Genomic DNA, 13,925 nt, shown 5'->3' with positions numbered 1-13,925 from the left:
TCTGCATCCGTAGCATCAGCCTCTTTTTATTGGACGTTCTGGTAAAAAATACCATAAAATTGCTCTCTTTTGACTGAACTGTAATAATGATTTTACGGTCAGCTTTTATCACTCACTGTATAAGAAGGAGCGATAAAAAGGTCTATTTGATTCCCTTTTATGACTCTACATCAGCGTCCCAAAAAATATCTATTAAGATCTATCTTTATTCTCAGAGCCGACCCAGGAGATGGTTTTCAGACCGAAGCTGCTGGCTGCCCTCATAAGAGCCATCGTATGAACCTGAAGAGGATCGTTTTCTCCTCCCTGGTACTTATCCTTGACCACAGCGAGAAACATCAGCAGGTCACAGAACGGTGTGAACGAGAAGAAAAACAGCCTTTTTCTTTAACCACCCAGGCAGACTGCCGCTCTCAAGAATGGACTTAGACGATGGATACGCTCAAATGTTCACATATCATATTGATATTATTACAATAATGTGTCACATCATGTTCATATTACACATGTTATGAACTGTTTAACGTGAAACTATTGGACATTTTTTGCCATGGTGTGGTTCTTGCTTTTTTATTGTTGTCCCTCTGGATTGATTGCAGTTGATTCAGATCACCTGAGTCTGGAGACCGGCTCCTAATGAATGAGTGAGAGCAGCTTGAGGGCGTTTCCTCTCACAGCCAATCAGAGTGTGACGTGAAGGCTTAAGAGAGGTGGAGGGACTCTGTCCATGATGCAGACCTGGTCCAGAAACTCTGCTCTCTTTGGCTTTGTTGCCATCCTTGCTCTTTCTCGTTGGGGGAAATTTTGAGCATTCAACAACCATCAACTCTGACACCTGCATCTGAGCTGTGCTTATTTCTAGAAGTGTTTTTTTTTTTTTTTTTTGCGTTTTAATAGCCCAGTGCCTGCAGGTTTCTTTAGCTGTTCATACAATCTACACTCTTTAATGCCAAATCTCCTCTATACACCTTCAGTTTGTTCCCTTTTCATTCCATTGGGGACTTTAGATGTGGTTGAAAAAAGTGTATTTTAGTTTCATTACCCTTTAAAGAGGTATTTAATGATGTATTTGTGACCTTTTTGTTTATGTGGTTTGGGGTTAGTTTACAGGAAACCAGGTGGCCAAAACCTGATTGTTTCCAAATGCTAGACAGGTGATTGAAGAAATATAGTTTCAACATGTATTCTGGTGATTAGGAACATTTCAACTGAACTTCTGTATAAACCGAGACGTCATCTGCATATACATTTATCTATAATTATCTAAATGGAGAGTAATTTAATCAGCTTAAGTTTCAAGAAGTTTACAAAATGAGAAAAACCTTTTATTGTAAACTCTTCTGTTCTCTTCTGTCATGAGTCAGTAGAATGAAACGTTTTTCATTTCATGTTTTCTGTGAACCAACAATGTTAAATTTGTACATTTCTAAGATTTCATATCATCCTCAAATAACACGTGTTAACATCCAGATGAGGACTGGATGGTCATGGTGGCATCTACGTTTTGTTTTGTTTTGTTTTGTTTTGTTTTGTTTTTGCCTCAACATAACCAGAGCATGATTACAGCATTATGACAATATAAAATTGTATAAAAATAACACTTATTCTTGTGATTGGATTGTTCCCTAACCTCAACCTGTAATTAATCATAAGCTTTTTACCCAAAAAAAAAACAAACAAACAAGTGTCAATCGTTAAAATGCAAGCTGGGAAACTTCAGTCACATTATGAATATGAATATAATGAGCTTTGAGCATTTCTACACTAACAAAAGAACAGATTCTTTTCCTTTTTTCTTTTTTTTTTGTTAAATTCACATCACTGTTGTCATAAAATCTGAGTCACGTCTCCCCTGGAGCGCCTCCATCCCTGCTTGGACTCCCTCCACCCTCCTCTCTGAAGGCTTCTCGTCCCGGCCGCGTGACGTCCCGCTACTGTTCACCCAGCAAACAATAGGAGGCTGATATGACACAGGTTGGACAATTAGGACATCTTTTCCGTGGGCGTTTGTCATATAATGAACAAAATGACAACGCGTGGCTTTGTGAATCACACAGACGGGTAATCTTTTGCTCTGTGTTTGCACTTGGAAACGGAGGCACTGTAGCCGCCGGCGTGCAGTCAAGATGAAATATGAGTGCACAATTAGCACGAGGGCGAAGCTTTATTAGCTCTGACTGCTACATTTTTCAAGCTGTCCTCTTTTAAAGGTGGTATTTCCACATCTGAAAGGTCGTGTTTGAATAAGAAAGACCTGTAACTGTTGTCACACCAGGCATTTTTCTGCTGCTGATACAAAAACAGCAAAAATATGAGCCAAATAAAATGTTATAAGGTAATTCTCATAGATTTAGTCTGATTATAATGTACTGCTTTCAAAGAGACTGGCTGTTAATTGAGTTGTCCAATGTGGTGATACTGTCTTCCTTGTGTGTTTTTTTTTTTTTTTTTTATATTCAGATGAAGTTGAAGCTGCATTAGTCGGGGGGCTCGGTGCCAGCGTAACACTCTGGACCGCCTCGGGCCACAAATGATCTGTGGCCTCCCACCGCCACTCTAATTTCTTCCACTGGTAATCACAATAAATTCTGGCCAAACAGTGTTTCAGCGGTGCATGCAAACAAGTCTGCAATAAATTAAATTACCCCACAGTGAACCTGGAGCGTTTGGGTCTCATGATGGTTTAATGATTTGGGACAGTTGCCCACTTTGCCCGGTGGATAATCAAGTCTTAGTGGCACCACTTCTGTCTGTTCGGCCCGGCTGGGGTTTAAATTCTCCAGATTAGCTTCTTCTACTAGTCCATCTTTTACGTATTACAGACAAACTTTGTTTTAAAAGGGACTTCATCACTTTTTAATTGGTCACATGTTCCAGTCTCTCTCGGTTGCCGATACAAGCCTGTGGATGTGTTTAAGTCGAGTGCAACACGTAGCTAACGTAGTCTGACAAAAACTAACAACTGTCAACACAGCACAACGCAGAAGTTCAACAGAGCCCATCTGACGAACTTTGTAGATTGCTGGACTTTCTGAACTCTCTTAAATCTCATAAAAACTGTAAGTTTGGACTTGCGAGGGCCAAATCACAACTTTATTAGGTGATAGAAAATTACTTAATCTTAACTTTTGACTAACATATGGTGGATTTTTAACGTCTAATTGCAGCCAGAAATCTCCAATATTCATTCCGGCAGTCACTTCTGATGTTTTGAGACTCAACTGTGACACTTTGTCGACTGTCAAAACATCAACTATGTGCTGCTAATGATGAACAGAAAGAGACAGATGAATAATTTATATAAAAGTGCAGCCCAGTCGTTTTCTTTAAGGAGCTGCGGACATGTTTCCATCCTTGTTTGTGGCGACTGAAACCTGCCATATTCCAGGGGAAGTCGTATCATCTCCATTGGTGAGCGAGGCGACTAAAACAAGATGCTTTTCTGACCCTAACAACAAAAAGCATTGTGACAAAAAAGAGGAAAAAAAGCAACCTAAAAAAAGTGGAAAGCTGCATCTTAAAGACGATGATGATGCTTTGGATGCAGCAGCAGATGTACGACAAAGTCAAAATAATTCAGGACCATCTGCCGGCGACCAGACGTGGTTTAATCTACTGTTCTTTAGTGGAACGAGAACTTATCTTCTCCTCCTAAAAAACTGAACTCCTCAACAATCATTCCTCTGCAGAGAATCAGAATCAGAGCGGTCTGTATCAGCTCTCCTCTGACACATGCCCTCCATGTTGGGTGGTGGCGGCGGTGATGGGGAGAGAGAGAGAGAGAGACGGGTGGAGGCAGGGTGACACCAGAGTGAAACATAACACTGTTGAATCTGGGACACCATACTGGGGCACTTAGCAAACGAGCTGATCCCTGGAGCAGGGATCTGGAGACCGAGCGGATAAAAGTAGGAGGGAACAGCGTTGCACGACAGAATTATCTCTGGACAAAAAAGCAGGCGTCTCCCGCAGAAGATGATAATTTGCATCTCAATTTTTCAGCCCAGTGCTGAGTAGGCTTATGGGACTGCAGCATTGCATTTAATTCGCTATATATTTCCTTATATGTTCTCTGGGAGAGGAGAAGCTTAAGATTCACAGCCCGTCCATCTATTTCAGTGGATGTCAATCAAAGGAAGTGGCAGATTTGGGGGGAAAAGCAAATGGAGTTTTTCTATACAACACTCATGCTTAACTCCATCGTAGTGATGTAAAGTTGGATTTCCTTAAAAATTGGACGTGCAGAGAAAGCTAAACATGAGACACTTATTTGGCCTTCAAACACACTTTCTACAGAGCAAACATCAGAATAAAACATTGGCAGTTCATTGGCATGTATATGAACTGACTTTCATATCAGGAGGTGAAGAGGATTGTGGTGGTGCTGGCAAACCAGTGACCCCTGTTCAAGACTATGTTCCAACATTTGTAAGAGTGCAAACACTAGAAATTTCAGGATTCCTCAAGACAATGTTCAGCCTCATTTTGTGGAGATAAAACCAGGTATTTTTAACGAGACGTCAGGACAACAACAGCCATGTTTGAGGAGATAAATCCAGATATTTAAACTGAGTCCTGTCAGTTATGTGACTGGAGAGAGATGTCATGGCAATATGGGTCAATTAATTGGACTTTCACTCAAGACAACTGAGTTCACATCCTGTCTGGAACACAGACTGTTGACTGTTTAGCTTTAGGCAGAGATGGTTTGGGTTAAAACAGACACTTTCACAATGTTAACCACGTGGTACGAAGGCTAACTTCTCCCATCTGTGGATTTTTGACAAAACCAGATCATGAGTGGTGGGTCACACACAGGACCTTCACGGGGATGTCAACTGTCTTTTCAGAACCTGAACCAAGTTATTTTTGTGCCTAAACCCAACCAGACTATATTCTCGGAGTTGTAACTGTCTAGAATCGAGCCTAAATAAATGTAAAGTTGAACATATCCGTTCTCTGTGCAGTAGCAGAGTAAGCATGGGCAACAAAACATGTCTGCAGTCAGAGATGTTAATCTGTAAAAAAAAAAAAAAAAAAGCTGAGTTTCCTACCGTGGTTTGATGTCTTGCCGTGAACAGGTGTGTAATGATTCTTGGAGGTTCTGACCGGCGTCTCGTCTTTGGGCGACCCATCAATCGCTGCGATGTTTTCATGTTCGTACTGAGATATTGGAACCGGTCCCTGTTGCCTCAGAATGTCTGCCAACGCTCTGAAAAGAAATCACACAAGTGAGGAAAAAAGAAAATGCTGAAACTGAAATGTTTTCCAATTACACACATTTGCCTTTTTTCTTTTTTTTTTTTTTTCCTCGCTTCCCTATTCACCCTCTAAGGTCTCCCTAATTCATTTAGCTCCAATTTGAATCATAGAGGTTTGAAGCGAGGCAGAAAGGAAATCCTAATTACACCCACAGTCACGAGGGAGTGAGGGAGTTTCAATAGCCTGGTACACAAGGTACAGACAAGTTCTATTATGTGTGCCGGACGCAAGCTGAAAGCCCATTTATTGGGAGTTAAGTCGGTGTCTCCTCTTCAGCCACTAAATGAAAGCACTATTCCACCAATTCCAACTTTTGGAGGCACTGCGACGCACCACCAGCGCTGCGTTCTTCTTAAAGGAAATGATTTAACTGTGTCAATGTCAACCTAAAGGAACCGCACAGTCCACTTTTCTCCAGAACTCTGTGACTTTGGGAGATACAGTATATATTAATAGCGTTTCCCTTCCAGGATGAGCACATTTTAGCCGTTTTCTTTTTCGCAGACGGATGCGACCTGATTTTTTTTTTTTTTTTTGCATTGTCCCAGTTGGCGGATACGTCGTGTGCAGCAGGGAGCTACAGCAGATTTGCAGGGACGGGCCCGACTTTTAACATATGTTTTATAAGATGGAACAACATCTGGTCCACGAGATGAAACCACAGAAGCAACCAGAACTTCTAATTGACGTCTAGTCGCATGAGGATTAGTCAGAAAGGCTGTTACTGTTTTATACTCTGAAAAGAGTCTGGTTCAAAATGAATTCTGGGGATAATACTCATAATATTGAGAGTTTAAAGGTCCAATTTATAAGAATTCACAACCCATCGTATACTGACACGTTAGACAAGTTGGGAATGAGACTTTAAAATCAACTTTCTTAGAGAGAAATGCTAAAACACTTGTTAACATATCAGACAACTTTATAAAATGTATAAAAAGCTTCACAAAAGACAGTATATAAACTTTGATAAATGAAATTAAGTGCATGTATGGAAGAATAATGTTGACAGTAGATGAAAACCTGAATCAAACATATGAAATATTGACAAAATGACAAAAGAATATGTAAATTTGATATGTATGAGCGTGTATATAGGTGTTGACTGATGGTTTGGTCATCGTTTATCTTGAGTTGAGACCTACAAATTAGCAGCAGAGCTCCTGTCAAACATCTAAGGGGACACACTGGCAAGTCAGGAGTCAACAGGAATCAATTTATTTCCTTTTTAATATCTGATGTAAAGATTTTAAAAGCCATGTGGAACCAAAGAGAGATACAGCAAAGTGTTTAGAAGTGGAAACCACAGTGGGCCGAGAATGGATCCTTGGGGAACACCACAACTAAACTGTTACTAGTAAGATGGTAATATTTCATATTTTCCATTTTGACAACAAATCCCATGAAAAAGCCAAAGCCAGCCAAAACAACTGCAGAACTAGCTAAGTTATACAAATATATTAAACCTCCATGGATCAAAAAATGTGATGTATTTAATGCTGGTGCTCGACGGGGGAAATGCTTTTTGGTCTGCAGGGCTTCATTTCACTGGAACTGGGCAAAATTGGAAGCAAACCTGAGCAGCAACATTAAGCGTCCAGCTCTTAATAGTCGATCAATTTCTTTGGCCTGAGGGCAGCAGACGAGATGGATCAAGTATCGTGAGACGCACATTATTGGGTTTGTTTGTTATAATCGGACATTATTGAAAGAAAACATCAGCCTTAACCTTTTAAAGATAAAGTCAACTTTCAAGAATGTAGATGTCGAAAGAACAAGAATCAAGCTGATGCTGCTCATCGTTGTTCTCAAGTGGACGAACGATGTAACGGCTGATCTGATGTTCTTTATAGTCCAGCACATATAGAATCAGATCTAAATCCTCACTGCAGACTTCTTGAACAAACTTTGCCCTTTTCTGTCCATTCTAGTTTGAACTTTGTGTCTGTCTGATTCTATTTCTGCACATCCACAGTTTGCCTTTCGGGTCCTGCAATCGGAGAACCGAGCATTACTCTCACCACCTTGCCGGCATAAATTGCATCTTGGGTTTGCTCTGCGAGACGGTGATCAATACATCCTGTTCAAATCACTGGCTTCAGCTCTCACTCGGCATTTTCTTGTGTTTCGGTGAAGGTCACGGACTCAAACAGCAAAGGTCTGTCAGCAGCTCAGTATTCTGCTCACAGTCCTCCCCTCGGTCGCAAAAGGTAGGAGTCCAAATGACATTCGAGAAAGCGCCGGAAATTAGCAGAGACGCTCCCACTTTTTAAGGAGCCGGGGCCCTTTGCCAAATATAAAGCTAATCCCATGTTCCACTGCTTCTACTTGGTCACGGCTGTCAGCGTGAATGTCTTGCTGCCAGCCTCTGAGGTCTATTCCAGCAGACATCATTACGACAGCTCTGTGCGCCAAACGGTCGGTGAAAAAATAAACAAATCATAAAAAGGGAAAAAAAAGAGACTCTATTGAGCACCCAGGAGGCCGTGTCGGCTCTCTGAAACTCTCACGGCCATCCGCTCGTACTGAAGTGGTGGCATTTGCGCTGATCCACTTGAAAGGACGCCCAGTGGCTGCAACAGAAGTGTGATATGAAGACATAAACTTCACCATCTCTTCATCTCTCAGCGCAGAGATGGAGACAAAAAAAAAAGTGCTGCATCAGGAGCTTTTGTTGTTCCTTTTGTGTTTGAAATGACAAAAAAAAACCCTCTCATGAGTCCATATGGATATTAAAAGCCGACTGTGCCAACTTTCTGAGAAGACACTTACGGCGATCGCTGGAGCTTAAATTTAATCTATAACTGATCTACTGAAAGAGCTCCTTTGTGTCGTCGTTGTCATCGCGGCTCGAGTTTTTAGATTGTTTTTGTTTTTCTTTTATCAGGAACGTGTCGCCGTGTTTGTCTGCGCGAGGGGAAGCTGAGTAATCTCCCTTGACATTTTTCAAAGCAGCCGGAACCAAAGTTTAATAGCCGAGGCAACAATGCTCGACTATATTCATGTCTTTTTTTCTTTTTTTTTAAATCAGTCATCCCCCTGCTCCGTCCAAAATGAACTCCTAATAGCAGGTGACTCAGGTGACTCTTGTGTAAGAGCGGTGACTAAGAGGTGAGGGTGGAACACATGCAATTTTATTCAGTCGTCACCCCGATTAAAAGTCAATTTATCCGTCTTTTTTGCAGCTTCAGAGCCCGTGTAGTCGAGATATTTACACCTCTCTGAGACGAACACATTCAGTTTCACGTTTCCTCTTCACCTGACCTGCATGTGTTTGAACTTTGAGACGAGTGGACAAGATGAAAATGTGCATCAAACCATCGAGACTTCCTAAATGTGAATCAATCCAGAATCATTTCTTGCTTTAGGCTTTTCCACACGATACACTGGAGTGTTGCGGACGGGGCTGCAGCTAATGATCGATTAATCATCTGCTCTACAAACTCTTAAAATCAGTTTCCAGTAGACCGAGCTGACACCTTTTTACATTTCTTGCCTTGGGCCCAAAAACTGAAGAAGAAAGAAATTCAGTTCGGTGTCACGAAAGATAAGCAAAAGCTTAAAATGTTTGACATTTTGGTTAAAAAAAGACGATTAATCACTGATCAAAGTGGTTCAATAAGTTAAATTATCTGTCACTCAGCTCTCGTTACAGGATCCGTCCTCCTTTATAAAAACACAGAGGAACTTTTCATCTCAACATTCAAGCCGTTTGTCACATGATGGACTTACTGTAATTCTGAGATGAAGTGGGCGGGGCCTAACTGGGAAAACAGGTGATGTCATATCTCACCTCAGGCTTTTCCTCACACTACACTAACCTTCACTTTATGCACGGAGTGTTCCAAGGGATGCAACTAACGATCATTTTTTATTAGCATTTAATCATCTAAAGCTCTAAAAACTTGTAAAATAGTGAAAATGCCAAAAGCTGACTTCTATAAATCGCTCGTAAAAGTCAGAAGTTCAGTTCAGTATCATGGAAGACGATGAAAAGCATCAAATCCTCATGATTTAGAAGTAGAACCAATAAATGTTTGATATTTTGGTTGAAAATTACAAGTAATCAATCATCCAAATGGTTAAAAACAGGATTAATCCTCATGTAATCAGCTGATCTGCCAAACTTCAGTTTGTCACATGACACATTCCTGCTGGTTTGAAGTGGGCGGGGCTCCGTCAGAAAAAGGTGATGTCATATACTTCTGTCCACCAATAGGAATCCAGCATCATCAACTTTCTGCCACTAGAAGTCTCTCAGTTGAAATCAGGCCAATTTTTATTGATCTCATGACTCAGTTGGTCAAAACCGAGGAACTCATCAAAGACGGACGGGTCGTTACGTCACAGAATCTCACTGTCGGGCCCGACTGCGGTGCTGGTTGTGTGGAAGTCGATGCATGAAGAAACACTTCAACCCAACATATCTACGTCGTCTGACACACTTCAGAGACGAGGTTAACTACTGATTTCTCCCTCTGAATGATAATATTCTGATCAAACGAGGCAGGTCCGACTGATTTCCAGCTCCAAGACTTCAGTTACACCACGAACAGGAGCTTTTCCTACACGAATCTGAGGAAAGGAACACCGTGTGGATAGAAAAATGGAGTAGTTAACCTCCTCTCTGAAGGCTGTTCTTCCATTTTCAGGAGGCGTCTCTTCATCAGAAGTCAGACGATGAAGATAAGTTGGGTTTAAGTGTTTCTCTACATGCATCTCCCATAGACTTCAATACAGCTGTGAGGCGAGATTCAGTGACGTAATGATCCTGCTTTCTTTAAAAGTTGAAACAAGGGAAACTAAATAGTCATGCCGCGTTCCAGACATCTTGGAACTCAAAAATGTCGGGCCTCTGATGTCATGAAGTAGCGTGGGATCATGGGAGCGATGGCTGACGTCACTCAGACCATCTGAACCACCGTCGCCGACTTCCGTCCTCGTTCTCTGACGTATCATCTGAGGTTTTAGCGACAGACAACCGAGTGAAATTATGGATTTCTTTGGATTCGGCACATGAGGCAGGAAAATACATGAAATGGTCTTTAATGCAGAGATGAACTGATCATATGGTTAATGTTTGATTTACGATCTGAAACTAAGTGTTTTCCGAAGCTCTCTGGATGCATTTAAACACACATGTGCTTAAAAACCCAAGTTATGTCCACAATTTGTCGATTTTGAGTTGTTTTGAATCTATTAATCGCTCTGTGAGGTTTGTTTCGGGACATAAATGCAGATAACAGCAGCTCCCTGGAAGAAACTATCTCAAAAATAAAAAAGAAATCACTGCCAGACGTTAAGAAATCATTTGGTGTGGAGGTGATCGGGAGCTGTTTGTTCAGCAGCTGGCTGAAACGACCACAGGGTGTCTTTTTTATATATATATATATTATATGTTTGCTTTCACGCTCATCGAGCAATCCTCTGACCGCTGTGGGTGCCTGGGGGAATCAAACATATTGTCACTGTAGCAGAGACCACTCCCATCACAGAGAACGTGATCACAGATAATGGCTTTCTGTGGCATTTACTTCATCCCCCTCCCCTGAGGCTGCACCGACACAAAATACCACGGCCTGCCCCTCCTGGGATCCACTGGGATGGGATGTGTACCATAGAAAGGTATACAATGGTGACATTTTTTGACAGGGGAGCTCTGGGGAGGAGAGTAATGGCACGTGTTAAAGGGCAGGAGCTTGATTGAACCTGTGATACTGACGCTGTGAGTTATGTAGGCTGCAGATTTGCACTCACAGGAAAATGTCAGTCATGTTTTTTACAGTTTTACGCACGATGAGACATGTTGGGCACCAAACAGTGGATATATGTGACATGTGAAGTCATTTTTAATGCAGTTTTTTGGCAGAGGAAGATTAATTTCACCCGTTTTTTCACCATCGATATATATATATATATATATATATATATATATATATATAAATATATATTTATATATATATATATATATATATATATATATCTCCAGGAACATTTTTTTTTTTTTTTTTTTTTTTTGGTGCGTTAAGCTGCAAATCCTGCGCAAAAAAACATTTTCTGTGCGCATCATGTATGAAATAAAGAAGATCTCACCTGTGTACATTCATTTCCTGAGGCGGCTTGGTGGCTTTATCGTAGGCAACTTTAGCAGAAATCCCAATGGCGATGATGAGCGCAACGACCCCGCAGCTGATGTACACCGTGGTGTTGGTCTGGTCCAGCTCCGGGTCGTACGTGTCACCTGTCGGCGCCGGTGACGGGGGCTGGGTTTTGATCCAGTCCGGTGTGTTGTAGTTGGTGCAGCTCTTCTGCTCCAGCCGCTTCCCCCGGTCCGCGCAGCAGAAGCGCAGGAAGCAGCTGCCGCAGCAGAAGCGGTGGTCGGTGTTGTTGCAGGAGAACTCTTTGTCGTACTGGCCGCTCACGTCGTAGTAGCCCAGGCAGGTGTCGTGCTGCACCGAGGGCGCCTGGACCTGCGTGATCCTCCCCGGGACGACCGCGGCCAGCGGGACCGCAGTGGTGCTGCCGTTGACCTCCTTCACCTTTGAGGTCCTCTTCGGCGCGTTTTTGCTCTTTTTATTGGCGGTGGCGGCGCACAGGACATTCAGCGGGTCTAAGTAAATCAAAAGAAGCAGAAGGTGCTGTATCCCCATCATTTGAGGACGCGCTGGTGTTTGTTCTTCGGCCTCCACTCTCTTCTGACGGATCTGCCTCTCGGAGCGTCACTCTTCTTTTTACCGACTGGCGGCTTTCTCCATCGCAGCTACTCCTTCGTGTGCCAAGCGCTGACTGACGGACTTTGACTGCTCATCACACGCACAAGGAGGCATCTTCTGACTTTGTCACCCAGAGCAGAGCCGGTCTTCTTGGGGGGGAAAAGTTTCGCTTTGGGCAAATGTCCCTTCTCTCTCTCTCTCTCTCTCTCCTTTTTTTTTCTTTTTCTTTTTTTGATTTTCTGCTGCAGAGACGCGTAAAGAGCCGATGTCCTCCTGGGAGATCTGTCTTCTCTTTGCTGCGAGCTGTTGATCTTGAAGCTCGTAGTTAGACTGTGGAGAATGTAAAGAGGGATTTAATCGATGAATTAAATATCAGTGAGAAACTTGACTTGATTAGAGAAAGAAGAGTTCGGATCGTAGCTGCAGTTTGAGCGCGTTCAGCACCGCGGACAGCGCCCGAGTTCCCATTTTGGGTGTTTTACGCATTTCAGCACCAAAAAGTACCAAATAAATCGACATTTTTCTGTTTTTAATTTCACTTTAAACATAAAACCAAGGTGTTAAACTATAAAATACAAACACTGTGTGTTCATGAGCTGCACAGAAATGCAAAATAAACCGAAAAATCGCTTTTACGCACGAACTTTTCTTCCACCCGGAGCTTTAACTTTGCCTGTTAAAGATAAAAACTGGAGACTTGGTTTGATTTGGAGAAGATGTGGAGGACTTACCGGGGGAGCGGTGGCCGGTAACGGGCTCGTCTCAGCCTCTGCCACTGAATCAAAGAGCCTCAGCAAGACAAGAGCCAAGACCTCTCTCTCCTCTCCGGCCCGCCTCCCTCCCTCTCTCCCTCCCTCTCTCTCTCTCCTCTCTCTCTCCTCTCACCCCTCCACCCGCGTCACCGATTCAGGTACCACAGTTAATTATCAATCGGCATCTCTTCTTCTTCTTCTTCTTCTTCTTCTTCCTCTTCTTCTCCTCCCTCTCTCCCCCTCCCCTCCACTCTGCTCCTCTCTGTTTCGGTCATATACCTCCAGGCTTCACTCGATAACTCGCGGAGGAGGAGAGAGGAAAGGAATGAAAAGAGAGAGAGAAAAAAAAAAGATAACTGTGTGAGAGATTGTGTGTAAGAGGCGCGAGGCTGCCGCTGCTGTTGGTGCACGTTCACGCACCTGCGCGCGCGCACAAGCTGCATCCACTCACAAGTCACCAATCAGCGTGCGTGAACGTGTGCGTGTGTGCGAAATGTGGAAACATGCCTGAGCTGGTTGACTTTAGAAATCAAATAGCAGAGAGGAGGAGGAGGAGGAGGAGGAGGAGGAGGAGGAGGAGGAAGGATTCTGTTGCTGTTTGACACAAAGTGGGAAATTTCAGTTCTGACTTTCAAAGTAAAATACACTTATTATGGGATGTATGTGTGTAAAAGGATATGATTTTTTTTTTTTGTTTTTAAAAAACATTAAACTGAATTCTGACTTCTACTCCCTCCCAGTCCCCCAGATCGGATCAGTAACCCTGAATGCTGAGCTTTTGGGCTTTTATTCTGAAAATCCTCTCATGAAACTATAGATACTCTGATTCAATTCAAACTTTATTTCACACTCAGGGTTCCTGGTAGAAGACAGGACACTCTGTAGAATGAATTGCATATAAAAGCACATGAAACAAATCTCTTTTTTTAGGTTTAGGATGTTTTTCTTCCTCACAGACGTCAGAATTTATCTCAGATTTTTGACTTTGAGCGATAGTGTCAAAATATTCAATCATATTTTCAGAAAACGCTCTAACCTCATCTGTTTATGACTTGAGAAACTTCTACACATATCAACTTCACCCAGAGAATTATGACTTTATTCTGAAGATTACGACTGAAATGCCACTTTATTCAGATTTCAGTTTTCATATTTTCCGACTCTGATCCGAGATTCATAACTTTAAAGCCTGAAATGT

General features: G+C 42.4%; 1 protein-coding gene across 3 annotated transcripts in view; it reads right to left on the bottom strand.

Moving 5' to 3' along the window:
* The window catches only part of LOC119013299 (protein shisa-6), a 77,219-nt gene extending 64,433 nt beyond the window's left edge, over nt 1–12,786 (bottom strand). For all 3 annotated transcript variants that reach the window (XM_037087690.1, XM_037087691.1, XM_037087692.1), the window contains exons 1-3: nt 12,707–12,786; nt 11,356–12,305; nt 5,055–5,212 (exon numbers count right to left, since the gene is read on the bottom strand). In XM_037087690.1, coding sequence (XP_036943585.1) covers nt 5,055–5,212; nt 11,356–11,915 — 718 coding nt within the window. In that variant the 5' untranslated portion in view covers nt 11,916–12,305; nt 12,707–12,786. The remainder of the gene's footprint in view (nt 1–5,054; nt 5,213–11,355; nt 12,306–12,706) is intronic.
* Between the last annotated feature and the right edge of the window lie 1,139 nt (nt 12,787–13,925).

This window comes from Acanthopagrus latus, chromosome 23 (genome assembly GCF_904848185.1).
Source record: "Acanthopagrus latus isolate v.2019 chromosome 23, fAcaLat1.1, whole genome shotgun sequence".
NCBI lineage: Eukaryota > Metazoa > Chordata > Actinopteri > Spariformes > Sparidae > Acanthopagrus > Acanthopagrus latus.
The sequence above is the reverse complement of the archived record's forward strand: the minus strand, read 5'-3'. Positions and strand labels throughout refer to the sequence as shown.